The 22,396-nt window shown below is 53.5% G+C and overlaps 8 protein-coding genes across 8 annotated transcripts; 4 read left to right on the top strand and 4 right to left on the bottom strand.

Annotated features, from left to right (window-relative positions):
- Positions 1–875: 875 nt before the first annotated feature.
- On the top strand, positions 876–3,600 carry LDX57_001550 (putative glutaminase; the record flags this gene model as incomplete). Its single annotated transcript, XM_046083193.1, has 5 exons — positions 876–1,141; positions 1,204–1,621; positions 1,671–2,667; positions 2,717–2,847; positions 2,902–3,600. 5 exons carry the CDS (start codon positions 876–878, stop codon positions 3,598–3,600), a joined length of 2,511 nt encoding a protein of 836 aa, XP_045939150.1.
- A 715-nt stretch (positions 3,601–4,315) lies between these two features.
- On the bottom strand, positions 4,316–5,814 carry stm1 (putative telomere and ribosome associated protein Stm1; the record flags this gene model as incomplete). The annotated part of the gene is made up of 5 exons (XM_046083192.1): positions 4,316–4,853; positions 4,926–5,058; positions 5,119–5,283; positions 5,457–5,475; positions 5,794–5,814. The coding sequence occupies 5 exons, from the start codon at positions 5,812–5,814 to the stop codon at positions 4,316–4,318; spliced, it is 876 nt and encodes a 291-aa protein (XP_045939149.1).
- A 504-nt stretch (positions 5,815–6,318) lies between these two features.
- Positions 6,319–11,280, bottom strand: bck1 (putative MAP kinase kinase kinase (Bck1); the record flags this gene model as incomplete). The annotated part of the gene is made up of 3 exons (XM_046083191.1): positions 6,319–6,439; positions 6,496–8,338; positions 8,421–11,280. The coding sequence occupies 3 exons, from the start codon at positions 11,278–11,280 to the stop codon at positions 6,319–6,321; spliced, it is 4,824 nt and encodes a 1,607-aa protein (XP_045939148.1).
- Positions 11,281–12,947: 1,667 nt separating this feature from the next.
- On the bottom strand, positions 12,948–14,910 carry LDX57_001547 (alpha-keto acid decarboxylase family protein; the record flags this gene model as incomplete). The annotated part of the gene is made up of 5 exons (XM_046083190.1): positions 12,948–13,031; positions 13,088–13,295; positions 13,353–14,577; positions 14,649–14,729; positions 14,802–14,910. The coding sequence occupies 5 exons, from the start codon at positions 14,908–14,910 to the stop codon at positions 12,948–12,950; spliced, it is 1,707 nt and encodes a 568-aa protein (XP_045939147.1).
- Positions 14,911–15,593: 683 nt separating this feature from the next.
- Positions 15,594–16,004, top strand: LDX57_001546 (uncharacterized protein; the record flags this gene model as incomplete). Its single annotated transcript, XM_046083189.1, has 2 exons — positions 15,594–15,659; positions 15,762–16,004. 2 exons carry the CDS (start codon positions 15,594–15,596, stop codon positions 16,002–16,004), a joined length of 309 nt encoding a protein of 102 aa, XP_045939146.1.
- A 280-nt stretch (positions 16,005–16,284) lies between these two features.
- Positions 16,285–16,778, top strand: LDX57_001545 (THUMP domain-containing protein; the record flags this gene model as incomplete). Its single annotated transcript, XM_046083188.1, has 3 exons — positions 16,285–16,380; positions 16,449–16,589; positions 16,653–16,778. The coding sequence occupies 3 exons, from the start codon at positions 16,285–16,287 to the stop codon at positions 16,776–16,778; spliced, it is 363 nt and encodes a 120-aa protein (XP_045939145.1).
- Positions 16,779–17,670: 892 nt separating this feature from the next.
- LDX57_001544 (phosphotransferase family protein) lies at positions 17,671–18,720 on the top strand (the record flags this gene model as incomplete). Its single annotated transcript, XM_046083187.1, has 2 exons — positions 17,671–18,524; positions 18,597–18,720. 2 exons carry the CDS (start codon positions 17,671–17,673, stop codon positions 18,718–18,720), a joined length of 978 nt encoding a protein of 325 aa, XP_045939144.1.
- A 2,001-nt stretch (positions 18,721–20,721) lies between these two features.
- LDX57_001543 (putative catechol dioxygenase) lies at positions 20,722–21,721 on the bottom strand (the record flags this gene model as incomplete). The annotated part of the gene is made up of 2 exons (XM_046083186.1): positions 20,722–21,412; positions 21,471–21,721. The coding sequence occupies 2 exons, from the start codon at positions 21,719–21,721 to the stop codon at positions 20,722–20,724; spliced, it is 942 nt and encodes a 313-aa protein (XP_045939143.1).
- Positions 21,722–22,396: the final 675 nt, after the last annotated feature.

The following is a 22,396-nucleotide window of genomic DNA, read 5'->3' as shown; positions in this document are numbered from 1 at the left end:
GAAGAGAGACGGAGACGATGCTATAGTTCGCGTGTTCTCGGCGAAGAGATGAGGGGATTTATAGGAAAGGTAGACCGAAGAGGATCCCGAGGGACCAAGAGAAGCAAAGCTCGTGAGCAAGAGAGGTAGAGACGAGCAATGGATGAGAGAAGAGGAAGTACCGAAGCGAAGGGAGTATTTACTCAAGGTACGCCTCGCCTCGCCTCGCGTGGGACAACTTCGCGCTCGATTGGTCGCGCTATCGCCGCTTAGCTCAGCGGTACCGTACCTGGTACGGCACGTGAAGTACGGTACCGTATGGGGCGTCCGTGCGGGATTTGTCTGGTTTGTCTGATGTGTCTGCCCCAGGTGTCCAGGTGTCCAGGTGTCTATCACCCCATTCAAGATGGAAGGCCTGAGGAAGCTCAACTCAAGTTGTCCTCCGTAATGCTTTCCTTCTCTCCCGCTCTCCATCTCCTGTCAAACCTGTCACAATGGGATCTGTCAATTCGTTGTCCCCATTGCGGGCATCCACATTCCGTCATGAATCATCGAACCAGAAGCTTTCCCCGCATGCATTTCCCCGTCGATCCTCCCATGCATTCCTATAAAGCTGCTCCATCCCTGCATGTCCGTCACGTCTGCGCCCTTCTTTCGCCAATTCCCGGTCTCGTTGCTTTCTTCCGCCCTTATCTCCATACAAATTAACTCGGGGTGGCTGTGGTCGATCATTGCCCTATCGAACTGCCCAGGACGCCCCATTGCATCATCAAGGTTACCCCGGCCCTGTCAATCAGGCAGTCAGGGAGCCCCGGAATCCTTCAACTCCATCTCTCGTCCTCCCAGTCTTTGTCCCTACCTCGGTTGCACTGGTAGTGACTTGAACTTTTCTCGCAATGCGATCCCTTGCGGTGTTGGTTACTGCTCTGCAGGCCACTGTCGCTACAGCCTCGTCTCTCACTCCTCCTGTTCTGCCGTTGATCGTGCGCAATCCCTACCTCAGCACTTGGTTGGGCAATGCCCGCGATGAACCGTGGTCAAAATGGCCTATCTTTTATACCGGAGAGGAGATAGGCTTCTCCTTGATGGCTCAGATCCCCAGCACGGGCACTGTCTTTCCGCTATTGGGCAAGCCTCATGATTCTTTGTCGTCTGATTCCGGGTATGTAGAATGTCGTGGGCGATCTGTTTGCTAGCTTGTCTAACCTGAGCCTCGCTATTCAGCTCGCCTGCGGTCGAATATCCGACCTATCTCGGTTCTAGATATGACGCGTCGACGACTAACTTGACGTATCGGTTAAACTCATCTTCTTCTGCCTCCTCTGCCTCTTCTCCCTTGGAAATCACGGTTTCGTTCCTGTCCCCCATCACGCCCACTTCGACTCTGCGGCAGTCGATCCCCGCCTCATACGTGACGGTCTACGTTCATGGCGATGTGGCAGTCAGTATATATATGGATGTCAACGGTCGGTGGGTAAGCGGGGACGCTGGAAGTCAAATCAATTGGGAGCATGATGGACTAGGCTCCGAGAGCAACAAGCCAGTTCTGCAGCGATGGAAATTGCGACGAGAGTCAGAACTGCTCCTGTCAGAGATTCGTGATCGGGCGGAATGGGGCACTCTTCATTTCACTGGTCCTTCGGTTCGTATTTGCTCTGGTGTGCGGTGTAGATTGCGACTAACTCTCATAGAATGTCGAATACGAATCCGGAGACTCTGCGGACGTGCGACGAGCTTTCGCATCTAGCGGAACCCTGCGCAATAAGAATGACGGTTCGTTCCGCGCGATTGGAGACCGTGAGCCCGTAGTTGCTTTCTCTAAATCATTCAACTCCTCTCGCAAGACCGGCGATAGCGTGACCTTTACCATTGCCCTAATCCAGGACCCGGTGGTCCAGTATGCCTCTTCCCGCGGATTGACCCTAATGCGGCCTCTGTGGGAATCATGGTTCCACAGCGTTGAGTCGCTGCTGAACTTCCACTACCATGATTTTGCCGATGCGGCTGCCTTAGCCTCCAATTATTCTGAACAATTGGCCGAAGATGCCTACCAGTCTGGTGCAGACGACTATGTGGACATCGTCGCGCTTTCAGCACGACAGGTCATGGGAGCTACAACTTTCTCCGGCACCCCAGACGATCCGATCCTGTTCCTGAAGGAGATCTCTTCCAATGGCAACTTCCAGACCATTGATGTTATCTTCCCTGCCTTCCCCTTCTTCTTGTATACCAACCCCCGATGGCTTGCCTATCTCTTAGAGCCCTTGATCGAGCATATGTTGAGTGGACAGTACCCAAATTCCTATGCTATGCACGATCTCGGAGCACACTTCCCCAATGCCACGGGCCACCCTGACGGCAAAGACGAATACATGCCTGTGGAAGAATGCGGGAATATCCTCATTATGGGACTGGCAATGGCAAACTCCCTGCGTTACGATCATGATTCAGCCGCGTCTTCTATCTGGTCAACCCAAGGTGTATCTCCCCAGATTCGGGATGAGACAACAGGGTACTTCCCCCTCTATAATCTCCAGGGAATCGGTGGAATTGACCAGCAAGACGGTAAATGGGGCGGTGGCTTGGAAGGCGAGCACCTGGCGAAGAAGTGGATTCAGCGCAGCTACCGACTCTGGAAACAGTGGACTGGCTACCTGGTCGAATTTGCCTTGGAGCCTGAGAATCAACGTAAGGATACCCATTCCTACTGAATAGCACGGCACTGACTTCGATATAGTTTCCACGGACGATTTTGCTGGCTGGCTCGCACTCCAGACGAACTTGGCGCTGAAGGGCATAGTCGGTATCAATGCCATGAGCAAGCTGGCCGAAATCGCTGGACACGACTCCGACGCCTCTTACTACAAGGTTTGTCAACAGATTCGCGAAGCTTTCTTTATCTTGCTGACCGACATTGTACAGAATATCTCCGATACCTACATTGCCAAATGGGAAGAATATGGTATGTCGCGAGACCAAACGCATGCCAAACTGGCCTATGACTGGTACGGCTCGTGGACGACGATCTACAACCTCTACGCCGACGCACAGCTCTGCTTCCACCTCGATGGCACCGGCATCAGACCCCGCGACCGCGCCCAATCCCCTCTGACACCCCCTTCATCCCCAAACAAGGAAAAGACCGGCTTCATCCCACGCCACATCTACCAGCGCCAATCCATTTGGTACCATAACGTGCGCCAGAAGTACGGCCTCCCGCTAGACAGCCGCCACCTATACACCAAGACAGACTGGGAGTTCTTCTCGATGGCCGTTGCCAGCAAGCCCGTGCGCAGCGAGATCCTCGAATCCGTCGCCAAATGGATCAACGAAACCGTCACCGATCGTCCCTTCACCGACCTCCACAACACAGAGGGCCAGGGCGGGTTCCCCGGCCCGAACTTCTTCGCTCGCCCCGTGATCGGCGGCCATTTTGCCTTCCTGGCCCTCCAGCGTGCGTGTGGCGGTAAGGCCATGGACAGTCTGGCCTTCTTGGATGAGGGCCATGACGAGGCGTTCTCGGAGGAGACTTTGGCTGAATGGACTGTCGCTGCTGAGATGGCTGTCAGCCAGTTGCAGGACCCTGGGTATGGCTATGGGTCTGAGAGGGAAGACCTGTGAAGTCTTGATTCTTTCCTCTCTTGTAGTTGACTGCCATTCGCCTACAAGAAAGAGAGAGAGAGGAACAATTAGGCCAATTGGAAATGACTGTCAATCTCTTTGCAAAACTTCTATCTATGCTAACTTGAGTGATGGATTTTGGTTTGGATTGGAATATACTTCTTTCAGACTCAATTTTCATACTTATATATAGCAATGAAATAAGCTACGATTTGATCTTTCCACATGGACTAGAAAAGTGAAGAGGTTATTTCTAGATTCTATCCACCTTGGTATGAGCAAGTCAATGACAATGACATACATGACTTCATAATCTTATATCCAAAGACCAAAGCCACAAAGCGAAGATCATACAAGTATCATCTACACATCTACAGGAATTCAGTGTGATTTGAAATTCACATTCCTATTTTTTGACATTCAAATCAAATTACAGGGCCATTTTAAACCTAAACGCGAGGGGATCGAATCATTTCATCACGTTTCCATTTCCTGCCATCCATATCGCGTCATTTTACCAGGAAAAAGGCAATATCGCAAAGTGGTTTCTCTCCGATCGTTTTACTTTTTTTTTTGTTCTCCTTTTGGGTGGTTATGTGGGGGGTTGTGGTATGTTTGTTGAGGCTGAACCCTGTTGGATGCTTCTTGAAGAGACTTTCACGAAACTGAGGACATCCCCCGAACGGAGACAAACGGTTGGAATGAAAAACCGAATTTATTTGCCCAGAGAGGGGAAGTTCTTCTCGTCGACGGAGACGGCGGGGGCAGCACCGGCGGGACGGTCACCACCACGGGGGCCGTTGCCACGACCGCCACGGCCACCGCGACCACCACGGCCGCCACGGCCACGGGGAGCACCGCCGCCACGGGGGGCCTCGACGTAGCGCAGGTCAACGTCAAGGAAGTTCTTCTCCTTGCGCTGCTTCTCACGCTTGTTCTTGTCCTCCTTGCCCTTGAAGTAGTTCTCCTCTTCCTCGTCACGCTTGAGCTCCTTGGCCTCGTTCCACTTCTTGTCGGCCTTGGTGCCCTCGTTGGCGGCGCGGACGGGCTTGGCACTCAGGTCACCCTGGGCAGCCTTCTCGGCCAGGTAGTCGGTGTACGACTTGGACTTGTCAGCCTCCTTGGCCTCCTCGCCAGGAGTCTGGGGCTCGGCCTCGTCGTTCTGGGCGATGGCCTCGGCGGCCTTCTCGTCGGCCCATTCCTTGTCACCGCTCTGGCCACCCCAGCCCTGGTTCACCTGCTTGCGGGTGTCACTGTAGAAACCAGGCCACATAGTTAGATCGAGAAAACCCGAAGACACAAGCGTCCGAATCGATGTCACTTACGTCTGACCAGTGCGGGACTGGCGGTCGCTGCGACCACCACGGCCACCGCGGCCCTCGCGCCGTTGGGGCTGGGCACCATCTTCAGTGGGCTTCTCGCGGTTGTTGTTGCGGCCGGCGTTGCGGTCACGGAAAGCTACGGCAAGACGTCAGACACCAGATCCAGGTCGGAGGACAATCAGAGCGGGAGACATACCGGCCTCGTTGCCAGTGGGGCGACCACCGCGGCGGGGAGCAGACTCGCGAGTCTGGACGGGGGCCTCCTTGGGGGCGTCCCGCTTGCCGACACGGTTAACGGGCTTGTCTAGAGCTTTCGTGGGAGGAGCAGGCTCTCTGTTGGGGTCAAGTTCAGGGTCATTGCCTAATCGCGAACGAAAGAGAAGTAACGGTCAGGTTAGAGATGAGATGATGATGACGATGATGGTGATGATGTAATTGATGAGGTGAGGTGGTTGGGTGCAACAAGGTGCCAGGCTGAGACCCAATGAGGGGGAGAGGAGGGGAGGGGAGGGGAAGGGAAGGGTATCAAATTACCAAGAAGCTCGTAGAGGTTCTATTTGAAATGAAACATCCGTCAGCATTTGCTTTGTTCTTCTTCGTGTTCTCCACATCTTCTTTCGTGTTTTCTGATCCGCGGACTTCTCTCTCGATTCTTTGTCTCATCCACCCGGTCGGGTTTTTGTTCGCGAAAATCGACCGAAACACAGAAAGATCGTCCCAGGTCGACCGGGTTCAACCCCCCTCCCTCTTTCGTCCAATTGATTCTTGTCATTTCGAAGAAGGAAATCGGACAGACCAAGAGAGCCGGGGATCAACGCGGTCGGCGGACAGTGGGAAGACAGAGAGCTGAAATCTTCTCGATAGCACATACCTTGGACCGGACGTCCGCCATGACGCCTGGGTTTCTGGGGGCCTTCCGGGGGAAGGCTCTCTGTTATCGCGGCAATTCGGTCGGGGAAACGGAGGGCGCAAGCGACGAGTAAGGCAGAAACCTAGACGGCGTAGGTATCCGGCCTCTCCTGGATGATCTGGGGGGGATGGGATGGGATGGAGATGGAGATGAGGAAGGGGTGACGGTGCCGTGATGGAGTCGACGTTTGTGGTTGCATCGCCCCGATCGGGTAAGGTGCGCGCTGCTGCTAAGCGAAGGCCGGTTTAGGCAGCCTGATTGGCCGTGGGGCGTCTAGGGCTTAGGGTATTGGCGTCACCACCTCCCAAGGTGAGCTTTCGTCATAGCCTTTACTTCCGGTGCATAGCTGGAGCTGGAGCTGGAGCTGAGAGCGGCTGACGGAGTATAACTCCGGGGTACTTATAGTAATAGTAACGACTATATACAAGTAGACTTGTACTTGTATACCTGTATTCCAGGTATTCAAGTATACAAACACCCTCCCCCCTATGAATCCTCCCCAATCTTCGCATACAGCTCGCTATTCAGGAAATTATACTTCGGGTCGGGCTCGCAGAAAGGATGTCGCGTGAGCAAAGTCTCCGCCGTGGGCCGGTCCAATGAATCCCTGCAAAAGATTCCGCATTAGTAATATACCAATTCAGAGTTCAAATGACAACTTACACCGTAAAGCAGTCATACATAAAGGCCAGCGCCGCCGGACTGATATTCATAGACACATCTTCCGGAATAGGCGGCGCCTGACTCAGACTGCCCAGCTTGAAGATGGCCCCGATCGCCTCCTCTCGACTCCATGGTCGACGACCGGCAAACATCTCGAGCACCACGCACCCGAGGGACCAGATGTCCACCTTGGCGCTGTACCCTTGACCCTGAGAATGAATGACCTCCGGGGCCATCCAGAAGACCGACCCCTGCATCGAGTTGGTCGAGTCATTCCCGTAGATATTGTCCGTCTTCTTGGAAATACCAAAGTCCGAGATCTTGCATGTGCCGTCGAGATCTAACAGGATGTTGTCGGCCTTGAGATCGCGATGCAGGATGCCCTGATCATGCAGATAGGCCAACCCGCTCAGCGTTTGCCGCGTGAGCGACTTGACCACGCTCTCTTCGAACTTGCCGTGCTTGCGTAGACAACTGCCAATCGAACCACCGGAAATATACTCCAGGTAGATGGAAATGGAGAACTCTCCGCGCTCGCATCCGAGATACTGCACGATATTGGGATGCTCGAGGTGCTGCATCGTGTCAATCTCCTGGTCCATGGCTGCGACCATCTCCTTGATCCGATCCTTATCTTGACCCGCGATTCGGGGGTTGATTTCCACCTGCTTGACCGCCAGGACCTCACCATTGTCAGCGTTCATGCCGAGGTACACTCGGCCATAAGTGCCTTTTCCGATGAGCTGACCGCGAATGATGCGGAAGGTCGGTTGCCGCTGTGGGAGATTGCCAGCGCCAACGTTGTTCTGGGGGATGGGATCAAGCTGGCTGAGACGACTACCGGGCTTGGGGCTGATCTGCATGATCTTCGCGCCGAACATCTTCGTACTCTTGCGACGCAGGATATCGCCTGACTTTTGGTTCCCGCTAGATGCATGAACGCTGCGATTACGGCTGGCTTGGTTAGCACCGCGCGCCACTTCTCGGATAGACTTTCCTCGAGTGAGACCGCCGGAGCGATTAACGTTACGCCGAGCGATGATGCCGGCATCGTGAGCCTTCATCGTTGGCTCGCTGGGACCGATGGTGTTCTCGTCGGTGCTCGGGGGCGGTGGCGGCGGGAGTGGAGTGTATGTTGGCCCCTCGTGTCTTTCTTTATGAGCTGGCTCGTGCTCGGCTGGGATTCTACTCGCCGGTGACGAGGGGGGAGAGGCGCCGTGGTTGTCAAGGTAAGGAGCATCGAGATCGATGTTGGGGAAGAACTCGTCGAGGTATTCAATGACGCCCTCGACGGGGGGTCGGCTTGCCCAATTGTTCCCTCGAACAAACGAGTCTCTTCGAGGCGGAGGCTTCTTTTCTTCGGGAGAACCGGCCATGTCCGAAAAGGATGTCTTCCGGTTGCCTCTGTCTGCACTTGACCCGGCAAAGGTTTCGCGACTGGTACTAGGCGACCTGAACCGCACCGACAGTTCCTTCTTCAACCTCGGTCCCGTGTTCAGCGTAAGTGACGGTTTCTCGGACCTCTTCTGCTCGGGAGATCCAAACATAGGTCCTTTCTCCTTCACGGGAGTCTTGCTGTTTACCAACGGGATCGCGAAAAGGCCATCATCCGAATCATCATCCGAGTCGTCTTGTGGTACCGGTGAACGCTGGAAAGAGACCTCTGTTTCCTCGAAATCAAACTCAGGACCGTATGACTTGCGTGATTCCGCATTTGGCCTGGTTCTCTCGACTGGAGTGGCCGCAGTTTTGGCAGGAGACTGATTGACGTGGGAGGTTGGGGTGTTCTGGCCGTTCGACCCGGGAGGGAACCGCGATGTGGCACTTCTTGGTTCATCTAAAACTGCTTTACGTCAGTAGGCATACACAAATAGCGAACAGGAAGAGAAGGAGGGAGAGCAGAGGGAGGAGGTTAGAAATCTTACCCGGCGTAGTGATGTTGGCATTAGGACTATTGAACCCGGGGCTTTGAGAGACCGACGGCGACGGGGTTCCGATGGCACCGGTAATTCTGCCCATACCAGCCAGGGCAGCCCCCAGTCCATGAACTGCGGGACGGTCGGTCTTTCGCAGTGAATTCACCTTGGTAAGTGTATTTGACTCGGGCGGAGCGGTGGGGGGCTTGCGGAGCGGTACCAGGGGCTCCGAAGCCTTCTTATCTTCATAAGGCGATATCCGCGGCGAGTCGAAATCAATGACATCTTTGCGTCGATAACCAGTTTCCCCGTAGGCGTTCTTCCCCGGCTGCGGCACGGAGGTGACTTTTGAGTATCGCAAGGCCTTCTGTCTTCGCTCCATCTCCCGTTTTTGCTCGGCGATAGGATCCAGTTTTTCCGCATCGAATGGGTATCCAGCTTCTGCACCACCATCCACCGGCGATGTTCCCATCGGTAGCTGCGTTATGTCCCGAGCAGGCAGTTTGACCGCAGGGGTCCTTAGCTGCTGCGGGCGTGCAGCGACCTGCGGAGAAGTAGGCTTTGCCGAATTGTGCGGTGAAATCCGATTGAGAGCTTCATCATCTAATGGTTTTCTTTGTAATTGGTGCTGTCCCGTTGTCGGTGATGAGGTGGTCTTGTCTGGGAATGAAACCCCAAGACCGGTGTAGTGTGGGGAGTTGGTAGAACCAGAGGGCATGTGAGGTCCACGGACGTATAGTTTCAAGCTGCCAACGGCGTCCGACCTCGTCCGCCGACACAATGTCAGGTTGGTATCGTTCAAAGGTTCATCATGGTCTGTTTGGCCGGGCTCAGTCATAAATATTTGGGAACCGGCCCAATCCGATATCCCGAGGTTTTGGCAGATCGTAGCACGCAATTGCTCCACAGAGTCTAGGTCCGTGATGTCTATCAGACGATAGTTCCACCCATCGAGCGTTCCAAAAGCCCACTTCTTTCCTTTAGACGCGGGCTTCCCCCGCTGGGCGGCTAACCGTTCGTGATCGGAGAAGGACGCGGATAGAGGGCGTTGGTCCAACGACATGTCGCTACTGCTGAAATTGGGTCGATCGTAGGGAAGCTGAGACGCATTGTGACGCTGCGCTTCCGGACTCGTGGGGGACTCCAGGAATTGCTCCTCGGGAGACGGGTGGGTTGAGTCGCCACTTTTATTCTTCTTCTTGAAGAAGTGGAAAAGTCGATTGCTATGGTCTTTAGGGTAAGAGGAGGAGTTTTCTGCCGGTCGGTTGTAGGACTCCAGCGGAGAAGGGCGGGCATTATCCTGCCTGAGGGTTTCATAGTAGCGACGTCCTGTAGTTGAATCGGAGCTGTTGACTCGAGCATGTTCTCTGAAGTCGCTGGTGGAAGAAAAGCCCGGATGTGCGAGTGTGGCGTGCTGCATGGCTGGACTGCCGCTTTTAGGACTGCCTTCGTAAGGGCGCCCAGGAGCAAAAATGCCGGCTTCGCTGGAAACCGAGGGGCTCTGTCTTCGATGGTCGCCGTTTGCACTGGCCAGTGCAGCTCGCGAAATGTCTGATCGGCCCCAGATCGTCCCGTCGGGCTGGCTGAGTTCCGAAGAAGTATGGTCATGGCTAATAGGCATCGGGGCCGTGAAAGAGCGCGTTTGCACATTGCTTTTCTGGTTGTAAGCGGGCTGCAGGGATTTGAGGTTAGGACTACCAGGCATGGGGCCTGAGGTCGGGCCTGCAGACACAGGGTCATTGGGATACTTGGGAGAGGATTCATTGCCCGGGTCGAGAACACCCCCTGCGAGGGTCTGAGATTCACGCTGCTTCGGAATGGGTACGCCCGCGTCATAGTTCGGATCATCCTGGATTTGACGAATCAATTTGCGCATACGTTTCCCTTCCTCTCGCTCTCGCGTCAGATCCCACCCGGTTCCGCTATTCTCGCATTCTCTGGCGAGCTGCGGGTACACCACATTGTGCATTTTACCCCAATTGGGACGGCCGTTGAACCCATGGCCCAGCTCAAGGAAGTCGGCGCCCTGAATTTCGAGGGCCTTGAAAGTTTCCTGCCAATCCCCGGAGAACCCATTCATCGCAAGCCACAGGAGAACCCTGTCAAGTGGCCACTGGACGGCGGCTTCGCTGGGTGACATACCACCGAGCAACGTGTTGTTATTGTTGTAACGATGACTGGGAGATTTTGTGAGTTCTGCCATTTGGCCTTGGTTCTGGCCGTTTTGAGCTTGCGGATTCTGCGCTGTCGTAGTGGAGAACTGTTCATGTGAGAGATCATTTGCGGTTAAGGAAGGGGGAATAGTGCGCGCCGACGGCGTAATCGGAATGGTCCCGTCTCGCTTATATGCATTATCCGGGTTGGGATACTCGTAAGGTTGATTTATTGGAAGCTGCTGTCGATCGCTACCCGTCATGGTCCCTTGATTCTCGTATGCAGGAAGGGAATGCAAGTCGAATGCAGGTATTCCGACTCCCGGGCCAAACGTCCCTCCCTGCGGGACGTACGTTGCAGAAGTCCGGCCTTCTCCCCCAACTGACAGAGGCGGTCGGCCGTAGGGCTGCTGGTTTGTCGGCGCCATAGGAGGGGGAGGCGGAGGGGGAGGAAGGATCCCCTGGGAGAGTGCCTGCCGCGTTGCCCAGTTCGGCGCCCATTGTAGGTTGTTCTGATGCTGCAACTGAGGATTGGCGATCTTCGCAGGGCCATAGCTTTGTCCTGGGGGTGGTCCAGGAGGCGGCGGGGGCATACCACCCTGGGGTTGTGTGGGAGGGTATCGTGGCGGCGGAGGCGGCAGCACCATGTGCGATTGAGGCGGTTGGGTTGAAGGTGGAGGAACAGGCATATATTGCTGGGGTCGTTGACCGTCCATGATGGCGGGTTTGGTCGTGATGACAACCAAGAATGAGACACGTCAGATAGCCCCCAAGACAACCATACGGTTTTTGAACCCCCGCACGTCTTTTTCCTGCCGATCCCTTCTGGATGTGTGACTGTACAAATGAATGAATACTCGAAGTTATGGCGCAAGAAGTGTCATAGCCGATAACTACGCTCTCTTCAGATATGATGGTTCGCAAATATCCCCGCTGTCGTGCCACAGGTAATCGATGCACTGAATTGGGCAGCGAGTGGGGTGCAAAACTCGAGTCTTAGTTATACATAGCGTCATATAGTTGTACGTTTCCGATTGCGATTTTCTTTTTCAAGAGTAAATAAATCCGTACCCCAGGAGAGACTATTCAACCAATGTCGATTACGGTATCGAGTAAAAGGGGGGCACAGATCAAGCGGGTTGCCGTTGGTTTCGGAATCGAATTGTTGGGAGGAAGATGGTCGGGGGTATTGTGAGGGAAAGGAAACAGAAGGGGGCAGAAAAACGCCGACGGAGCGAGGTATCGATAGTTCGTGGGGTGAAGAGGAATAAAAGGATACCTTTCACGGAGAGATGAATTGACCTTGGGAAGGCTGAGCCGGCATCAGTGAGTGAGCGATAACTAGTAACTAAGCTAGCCACTGGACAGGGGCGAGGAAATCCCGCCGAAAGCCCGAACGGGGAAATAAGACGTACCATGACCGAGTCGTCGCTAAATAACGATCCCCCTTCGAATAATAACAATAACACTGATTTAGTAGGCAAAATGGTCGCGATAAGGTAGATAGCAGGTTCGTGTCGACAGCTATCGGTAGCTGTCCGAATCTTGGCGGCCACAGATAAATTGGAAGAATTCCGCGGTGACGACGAAGCGGCAGAAAGAGACTGGGGACGGACTGGGTCTGCTGTCAAGAGTCAAGAGTCAAGACTCAGGGAAAGGAAAGGATTGAAGGTCGGTGCAAAGCAATCAAAGGGTTTCACGAGGAGCTTCCAGGCGCTGGACGCCTTAGCGCCTTTATCGCCTCCCGATCACGTGGATTTTTTTTCTTTTCTTTTCTTTTTCTTCTTGGGCCCCCTTCAACCAAGCAGGAGTGTGTGCAGTTCAATTGATAGTACTTACATCGTATACCTTGATGATTTTGACACTGTGAAAACATTCAAGAAATTCGGAAGAAAACTCTTTCCAAACTATGAGTGAAACAATCTTCATTTAGCATCTAACGCCATATTCTCCATACTAAAATTCAGGGCCACGCCAGTCTCCACCCCGTTAACTTCCCCTTACCCAAGAACCGACAACGGGCTCGCTGGTTCAGCCCTACAAAAGTACTCTCCTACGGTGTTGTGATCTAGGCTCTAGCTTCCAATCTCCGGTTCCCACCGTGAATGAACTCGCTTGCAAGCCTCTCCATTATTATTCAGGACAATTTATTTCGTGTCTGGATTAATCATAAAAAGTAGTCGTTTCGATTTAAAACATAATGTCATACTATCCGTCATTCATCATAACGTGTATCTTCCACCCCTTTCGATCGATTATTAGATAAAGGAACTATACACGAAGAGTCATAGACAAGAGAATCACAGAAAGAAGAAATAGAGAAAAGTGGGATGAAATGTGACGGGAAATATGAAGAAATGAAGAAGTCTGTAAGTGTCCTCCATTATTTATTTCTCTCCGCCGCTGCCGAAGCAGTGATCTTCAAGCCCGCCGGAGCATCGTCACGGGGCATGTGGACTTCCACCAACTAATGCGCTAGTTAGCAACGGTAGATAATGAGAGCTTATGAGAATGTGATCTTACCTGGAGATAAGGCGCGGAAGCGAATTCCTGGTTCGCGAAAAGCTGAGTGAGCTCATCCCGAGTCTGGACTTTGTATCCCTTGTACTGGTCCTTGGCCCCGAAGACGGTGGGGAGGCCCTTGATATCCCATGTCTGAATGTCGTTATAGGTCTCGTCCCACCCATGGATGTACCGCTCGATTGTGTAGCCTTCGTTGCAAATAACAAAGCTGTACCTATATTAGCGAAACCTGCCGTGAGGACAATTGCAAGGGCTGCCGACTTACATGATGGGGTTGAGCTTGTTTCTGATCATGGTGCTGATCTCTTGCACGGTGAGTTGTAGACTTCCGTCTCCAACGAACAACACAGTACGCCGGTTCTGCTCCTTTGCAGCCAACGCAGCTCCCTGGCACGCGCCAACCGAGTACCCAATGCTGCCCCAAAGGACTTGGCTGATGGCGGTGACGCCGGCAGGGAATCGGGTGTCCCAAATGCCGAAATTGGCGGTTCCGGTTTCAGTGATAACGATGTCTTTCTCTTTCAACCATTGTCCGAAGACCGGCCAGAGCCATGCGTGGGTAATCGCTTGGTTGGTCGAGTTCTTCTCCTCGTCGGGCAAGATATTCGAGACATGCGAGACCGGTGTAACATTGAGCGAGCGCATCTTCTGGACCACCTTCCGCAAGACGCCCTTCATGTTGATGTCGGGATATTCGGAGTAGCGAACGCGCACGAACGTACTGTGGAAGTCGATGGTATTGAGTTGTCCAATGCGGTACGAGAATCCCGAGGTGTTGAAATCGGACTTGATGGCCCCGATGCTCAAGATGAGATCCGAGGACTCGACTTGCTCACGAACACCAGGGTTCGATCCTGTTCCGGCATAGACACCCCCAAAGTTTTTGAGCGTCTCATCTACGGCCCCCTTGCCCATCGGGGCCACAAAGGTGGGCAGACCGGAAGCTTTCACCAGATCATGAACTTCGTCAAGCGCACGATGGCGAATGGCACAAGCATCGACAAGGATCACCGGTCTCTCGGCCGCATGCAAATACTTCAAGACCACATCCACCACGTAGTCCTCCTTCTCTGGGTCATTCGGAGGCAGCGAAAGGTCAATCGGGGTCTTCAGCCGTTGACCCTCGATTTGTTGCGTGATCATGTCGGTGGGAAGAGTGATGTAAACCGGACGACTGCGAACCCAGCATTCACGGATAGCGTTATCGATCAGGGTTGCCACTTCGTGAGTTTCGATCAAGTTGCCGGTAGCGCAGGAAATGCCGGAGCTCATTCGCGTGAAGACATTGAAGTCACCGTTGCCTAGCGTGTGGTGCAACAAGGACCCATCTTTCTGCGATTTGGTGTGTGGTTGACCGACAATGTGGATGATCGGGACGAATTCAGAGTAAGCACCGGCGAGAGCATTCAGTGCCGACAGCTCGCCCACGCCGAAGGTGGTGATCAAGGCACTAATTCCATTGACTCGAGCATATCCGTCCGCAGCATATCCTATGAGGAGACACAGAAGTTAGAAAATCCCATCGCTTTCTCGCGGATATGCAGTGACATTTCGAACGTACCGGCATTCAGCTCATTGCAGTTTCCCACCCAGTGAAGACCACATTTTGGTAGATAGTCCAACGCAGCGAGGTTGTAGTCGCCTAGAATCCAATCACAGTTAGTTATGTGGAACTATGGATGCTCTCTTCCAGAGAGACGGTCGGATCACTCACCAGGAACGCCATGAACCGCACGGATGCCAATCTGATGAAGTCGCTGGAAGAGGTACTCGGCGACAGTGACGGGCTCGCGAAGCTCTCTGGTCGCGATATCGGTAGCCATCTGGAATGCAACGGTTCTCGGTGTGAGTGGACAGGAATAAGGACAGCGAGGTGAGATGTCGATTTAGGGAGGGGTAATTGTTCCGCAATACGACAAACGTCTCGGGATTCTCAGGCTATATGTAGTACGTGCTAGACATGGATCGGGAGGAGCGGAAAAAAGAGGGAAAAGCAGCAGAGGACCGTGTCATACGTCATGAACAAACAGTGATGTCATGCTATCAACCGGGTGAATGGCGTGGAGCAACAACCCACCCTGTTTGAGAGGCAATGTCTGGCGAGTGAATTGAAGGCCAACTAGCCCGGTTGTACAGTGCTACAAAGGAAGATAACGCCATTGGGAGGACGGCTGGAAGGGGTCAATGGGCAGATGGCCGCAGTTCTAGAACGTCCCGCCAAACGCCCGTCCGAGTCGGCAAACCGGGATGCCTCACAGTCCAGGCATCACAGGCTCGCCCACGCCCGGTCGCGCTTGTCAGGTGACTGTCAGCCCACCCGGTGGGACGATGCGCATCCACTAAGCCCCATCGGGCAGTCGGCTGTCAACCCCTCTCGTCTCACCGCCTCTCACCGCCCAAGAAATTAATGCCGGAAATTTCCCTTTCCACCGCAGAGGAGGGGAGATTGTCGATACTATCAACCTCTCGACACAGCCACTTTCGCCGAGGAATTCCCGCTTTCTGAATGGCGGATTCAGGAAAAAGAGCCATGCCCGATTCCTCGTCCAATCAATCTTCCAAACGAAGAAAGGTTCGTTCTAACTACTCTCCGGCCTTCGGTCTCTACGGCCCGGATCCCATCCGCAACGGTGGGATCACGCTCACTCCGTCGGTGGTCTAACCCGTGGCACAGGGAGGCGGCAATTGGCAGAAAGGCAAAGGAGCGATTATCGAGAGCGGTGATTGTGGCGTGTTCGTAACGTGTGACAAGGGCAAAGAAGGGAAATGTATCCCCGAAGCCGTGGATCTGTTCACCCAGGTTAGTTCCGACTGTTTCGGGATTCTCATGCATTTCTCTGACGCGTCCGGTCGATCAGAGTGTCGAACAGTCCGACGATGGAGTGAAGGATGCCGACTCCGGTTCCGACGAAGATGAAGATATCGAAGCCCAAATCCGACGAGAAGTCGAGGGGTTAAAACCCGGCTCGTCCAAGCCCCGCGATTTTCGCACCTTCCGGATGGAATTCCCTTGCGGTTCGTCTCCGTCTCCGTCTCTCTTGCCCGGCAAACTTTGGACTCGGAATTAATTGGACCCAGTGTTCTTCGTGAAATTCGACAAGTCTATTGATCCGGAGAAGTTGGTACATCAGCTCTGCGTGGATGCGCATACCCACCCGGAGCAGAAGCGCAGTCGATATATCCAACGGTTGTCGCCGATGCGGTCGATACGAAAGACGCTCAGCGTTGACCTCGAAGAATTTGCCGCGGAAATCCTGAAACCCCACTTTCACTCCGGCGGCCCTCCCAAAAAGGTATGCCGCCTGCCCAGTCCGTTTGTCTTGGATGTCCGAGTACCCAGGTTAATCGCGTGGATGTGCAGTTTGCGATTCGACCCGTGGTGAGGGGCAACTCGAAATTCAACAGGGATATTCTCATCAAAACCATTGCTCAAGTGGTCGGACCGGACCATACCGTTGACCTCAAGAACTACGACCTTCTCATTCTGGTTGAAGTGGTGCAGGTATGATGTCCCGAGGAAAAGTTGACTGGAGATACACCGCGGCTAACCATGACATATAAACAGAACCTGATCGGAATGAGCGTCATGGGGTCGGACTATGATAAACTAAAGAAATATAATCTCGCCGAGCTCTACAAGCCGTCGGCGAAAACCGAAGCGAAAGCCGAAGCGCCCGAGGCGAAGGAGTAAAATACGACTTGGTATTGCAGAATGTTGAGCTGATGACATGTCACGATAATTCATTTCTCTTATTTATCTTTCGTCTCTTGTTGCCTTTTTTGTTCTGGAACGGCTGAAAAATAGATTGCATAGGTCCCATTCATCCTCCAATGGCCGGAGGACGGCCAGTATATCTAGACGGATCGGCTTCTAGAAATCAGGCCGAGAGGACGGGGCCCCGGAATTTAACTTGCGCTAGGCGCGATTAGGGCAAACCGGGACAGATAAAAAAAGCAAAGAAAAAGCATCGAGGGATGTTCGGTCAGCAGTGGACGTCCCTCTCAGACTGAAGTAGGTAGAACACTTCGTAAGATGATCCCCCATCCCCATGACCTGTGGAAAGATGACGTGAGAAGCTTCGTCGCTGATGCAACGTTGTTGACTCTTTCAATCGTCTTCGGTAAGGCCGCGCGCTGATTGGGTGGGGCCTCAGGCACTGCAGGGGCGCCTTTCTTCAAGCGGGAGCCTTAGGCGAGTCTGCGGCCGCTATCTATAAGACCCGTCCCGGGCTCCTTCGCTCACAATGTCATTGCCCACCTTCCCATCTTTGAGGCTCGCTTAAAGTTATTGGATAGGGCCATAATTCCGGTACAGTGGCGCTCGATCTCGCTTGCGTTCGAATGTAACTTCCCGTTGCCAACGCACGCCAACATGCTCTGCCCAATCCTTTTTTCCTGCGTCGTGTCTCGTCGTGAGAAAACTCCCCGGTGGTTGTCCGTGGTTTTAACCAAAGACATGTCGACCGGGAGGCTCTTGTTTCTGCTCTAGTACCCTCTCTCCTCTCTCTTCCCCTTTGTCTCTCTTCACCCGTGCATCCGGTGCTTGAAACCTCTTCCTAGTCAGCACCCCCTTCCCTTCCGTCATGTCTCCATTCCTCATCGATGGTCCCAATGTTGAATGTACAGACACCACCAGCCTAGACACCGTGATCGGGCGACTCTTCTCGCAGAATGTATATGTGAGGGAGATCTACCCCCTCGAGGGGCATCTCCATACGATGTGTCTCTTAATCCTATCCAACAAAGAGCAACTACTCCTGAAAGGCACGCCACGAGCTATGACGCCTCTCCTCCGGCAGGAGAAGCGTCTTCTTGACACCGAAGCCCGAGCCATGTCCATTCTGAAACGGAGCACCGCCCCGTGTATCCCGTCACTTCTCCACTACGACCGGCGAGGTGACCTGTTTGGCTCGTCCTTCATACTACGACCCTTTATCTCCGGGACGACGGCGCAAGAACTGGAGCGCCAGATCAGTGAGCACGCGCAGAAGCACGTAGACTATGCATTGGGATCACTAGCCCATGAGATCTCGCAGCACGCCTCTCCTTCATTTGGATCCCTGGAGCAAGTGGCATCGGGATCCGGGAAACGGTCGTGGCGAGAGGCCTTCTTGGTCCTATTCGAGGGCATCCTACGCGACTCGGAAGACTTCTTCGTGAACCTCCCCTACGCCGAGATCCGGCACCAGCTGTACCGGCTATCCCCTGCACTCGAGGAAGTGCGGCAGGCGCGCCTCGTCGTGGTGAACTTAGGTCGACCGTCTCAGGTCCTTCTAGACCCGGAATCGAAACGCTTAGTTGGAGTCGTGGACCTCAGCAGCGCGCTGTGGGGCGATGCCTACATGGCGGAGATCTTCGACAATCCGTCATCGTCCGTACTCGATGGCTTTGGAATCCGTCCGACGAAAAGCAAACCGGAGTCGATACGACATTTACTGTGCGGGACCCTAGCATGAACCCATTAATTGAACTGATGAAATTACGAATCAGGCTAATCCACGCAATGCAGTTACGGATGCTATCGCTCCATCACGAAGATCACGGTGCAATACTTTCGCGACAGGAACATAACTGCTGAGAATGATGCGAGAAGACGACTGACCAAGATTCTAACGGATATGGCAGTCTATTGATACTTACCTATATATCTCACCTCTCGTCGAGTCTGGACACCCATCTCTTGTTCTTGGCTAGTGGCCAGCGATGAAAGACTGCTTGCTAGCGATGTAGGTAGATTAGCGAATTCAATGACCAGCATAGAAAATGAATCAGTCTTGCAGAGGGATCGATTATTCCAAGGATCAACACTAGCGATATGGAATATGAAATATAAAGAGCATATGAAGGTTCTATGGTATAGATAGGTATTTTGATGTTATCAGCACTCATTGATTGAGCTTCTTAGATACTTGAGCCTAGTATGGCAAATGACTTCTTCCCTACATGGCAGCACCTTCGGTCATCCTATCCTGACTGATTGGTCGATTCCATCATTGTGGGGTTTATCTGCAGGGTCCATGGGCATCTGAACGGTTGTGACAGCTGTCTTGGGTTAGGAGGTCCAATGTACTGATTTCATGTTTAAGTATAGTGTGTATGCATTTGATCAACGAGGATATGTCTCTAGCGGATTCGTGACAGCGCTAGGTAAAGTTATGATATCGTAATCAAGCCTAGTGTGTATTCAATTGATATAAGGGTACGCCTCTGGAAATTGACCAAAACGGGAGAAAGATAGGTAGGTCTTTTATTTACAATGGATATCTATATGGAATAGAGTAATAAATAGATTGGTAGACGTCTCAACCCGTAAACAACCATGAAACGGTTTCAATCCCAAGCACCAGATCATGCGGAAGTAATCCATCGATCTTCTCAGTCTGCATCTGACGATCCAGTTCGAGCCGCCTCTCGATAAAAGGCACAACCTGTGGACAGCGAGTCCGTGCCATGTCTAACTCGTCCATCCCCATAAAACCAGGATGCGAACTAACAGAGCCGATCGGAGCACCGTGCTTCAACAGCAGCCTCGAAATCTCAGGCCGCTTTGCGCGCATAATACTCAGACCCAAAGCCGTGACGTTGTGCCTGGATGCAACATGCAGTAGCTCCGGGTACTGAAGCACGAACCACTTGATCAAGCGCAGCTACTTCGGCAGTCTGCGTTTGTCCCTCCAGTGTGTCGCTGTTTGTACGATCGCGAGCAGCTGCGTCTGGACAAATACGCCCTCTTTGTCTTCGAGACTACTCAGATCGCTTCCATGCTCGACGGCGAATTGAGTCGCCCTGAGACAATGGTCACCGCGTCCATGAACTGCGCACAGATTACAATCGGCTCCACTGGGAGACTATTGATATCTTGATAGCTCATTCCGACGGGGGATGGATATTCCGGATGAGACAATAATCCAAGACCCCGTCAATGAAATTCACCAATTGCTCATCGAACGATGTCTGGCACCTTTATGTTAGGTGGGGCTTTGTCGTCTTTATATACTTTACCACTCGCCCTCAGATATTGAGCCTGGCATCAATGAGTCCGTGTCGTGAATCGACTTATGCATCCAATATAATGAATGACTCCATGAGACCGCCGTCCTGGAGGTTCTTTGCTGGGTCAATCTGTTGTATTCGAAGTTTCGAACATCGCTGGGACGAGCGTAGTGCTATCCAAACCAGACAGCCTCTCTACCATGGCTTGGGCGGTGTCCAGCTGCCTTGGTGCCTTTTTATGAGAGCTATAGGGGTGCTCATGAATAGATGTAGATAGTATGATTTGATGAGGAAGCTTCGCTGTTCTAGCATTCTCTGTTCCGTAGCCGGAGATTCCCGAGATCGTCTGAGATTCAGATGAAAGGGAAGCGGATTTCAGAGCAAGGGAGGTCCTTCCTGCGTTGAATCTGTGTTGGTGGGTCATGCGGATGTAGCTGCCCTGCAGTGTCTAATAGCACGTAGTTCTTCGCATCTAACCCTGGAAACCCCAACTATCCTCAATTCGAGATCTACGCAAATGGACCAAGGCAAGAAAAGGCAATCAAGGTAGAAGAAAACCAAAAATCGCTTAAATTCGGAGACAATGCTATATACCTGTACAGAATCAAAAATGCATCAAAAATCACCGTCTATCATCATATCTATAGCTTCTGGCCACCAGCCTTGTTGAACCGCTCGAACGAAGAGACGGGGGGCGCCGAGTTGGGGTTGGGGTGGTGCTTCTTGAGCGCCATGTTGACGTTGTACTCGAGGTCCAACGAAGCCTTGGGGTCGTCCTTCTTGGGCTTGAAGTCCACGACGAGATCGTCCTTGACGGCGAACACCGAGTCGATGTCAAGGTGGGGGTCGTCACTGGGGTAGATCTGGTTGATGACAGTGGCGTAGTTGGGGTGGGTGATCATCAGATGGATGTGGGCGGGGCGCATGGGCGAACGGTCCATCAGGTTCAGGAGCACACCGGCGGGGCCGTCGGTGGGCAGCGAGTAGGGGGTGGGGTGGTAGCAGTACCACCAGAACTCGCCCTTCTCGTTGGAGCGGAACTTGCCGCGCAGGTTGTTTTCGGTCTGCGTGGGGTCCTGGAAGTCGTACTGGCCGTTGGCCGAGGCCTGCCAGATGTCGAGGACGGCGCCTTCGATGGGCGCACCGGTCTCCATGTCCTTCAGCACACCGTGCATGAAGGTGACTTGGCCGTTGGGGTTGGGGTCTTGGATGATGGAGTCGCCGAGGGCGCGGAAGGGGGCGTTGGGAGACCAGAAGGGGCCGAGGATGACGTTGGAGGTGGGGGAGACGCCATCTTCAGTGACGATCTTGTTGGCGATTTCGTCGACCAGACTAGACTCGATGGTCAGTGGGAGATGACAGAGAGATTAAGATTCAAGATTAAACTTACGACTCCAGACCGATGACGTCGCAGATTCGGTGGCACTCGTTGCGAATGGGAGTGCTGATCTTTCCGATGGAGTTGATGAATTCAACGCCGAGCATCCACTCGGCGGGCGTCAGCTCGACCTCGCGAGCGAACTCGTGGATGTGCTTGATCAGGGAGCCCAGGAGCACGCGGGTGCGCTCGGGGGTCTTGGGGCCCATGGAATTGATCACATAGGGAGTGAAGTTGGGGTCGAACTCGCGAGTGGTAGACATTGTGTGTGGTGGGTTGTATGAGACTGCCTTGATAGAGTCTGTTTAAAAATAGCAAGTCCGGAGGGAGGAATTGAAATGGGATGGAGAAACGAAAAGTTATCCAAGAAGAGGGACCTCGAAGGACTTTATATGCAAACAAGACGGGGGGAATTGTGGCAAGCCCATATCCCCAGGGAAATGCAAGGGCCAGTGACCGTGACGGCAAATAAAATCGGCTACCCGTGGATGTGGGGGAAATGGCAGCAGTGCCTAAGGTTAGGGGAACCGCTGGTACATGCCGACAGCCAGAGAGGGTTGACTGGGGAAGGATTTCATGGTCGCGTCGGTCACGTCGACCCTGGAAGAGCCGACGTCCGCCTTCCTCGCGTTTGATGAAGGCGCGGGGGAGCACCCGGAGTAGATTTTACCCGCGCGGGTAAGATCTCTGTACGGCGTAGGCTTCCCCGGAATTGGCGGAGATAGGGCCCTTCTGCCTGAGGTTCTCAACAGCCGCAACTACCGTCCCCGGCAGAATCCTCCCACCCGGCCAGTCACAGTGCCAATAATGTCAGACCGCTACTCAGACCGCCTACTGCATCTACCGACGGGGTGAAAACCGCCCCCGTCCCGTGACCAGGCCGCACCTTCCGCCTCAGCGGCATTCGCTGGACCCTCATTGGCCCTTTCCTTTTCCGG

The sequence above is a fragment of the Aspergillus melleus genome (genome assembly GCF_016097325.1).
Source record: "Aspergillus melleus strain CBS 546.65 chromosome Unknown contig1, whole genome shotgun sequence".
Taxonomy (NCBI): Eukaryota; Fungi; Ascomycota; class Eurotiomycetes; order Eurotiales; family Aspergillaceae; genus Aspergillus; species Aspergillus melleus.
The sequence above is the reverse complement of the archived record's forward strand: the minus strand, read 5'-3'. Positions and strand labels throughout refer to the sequence as shown.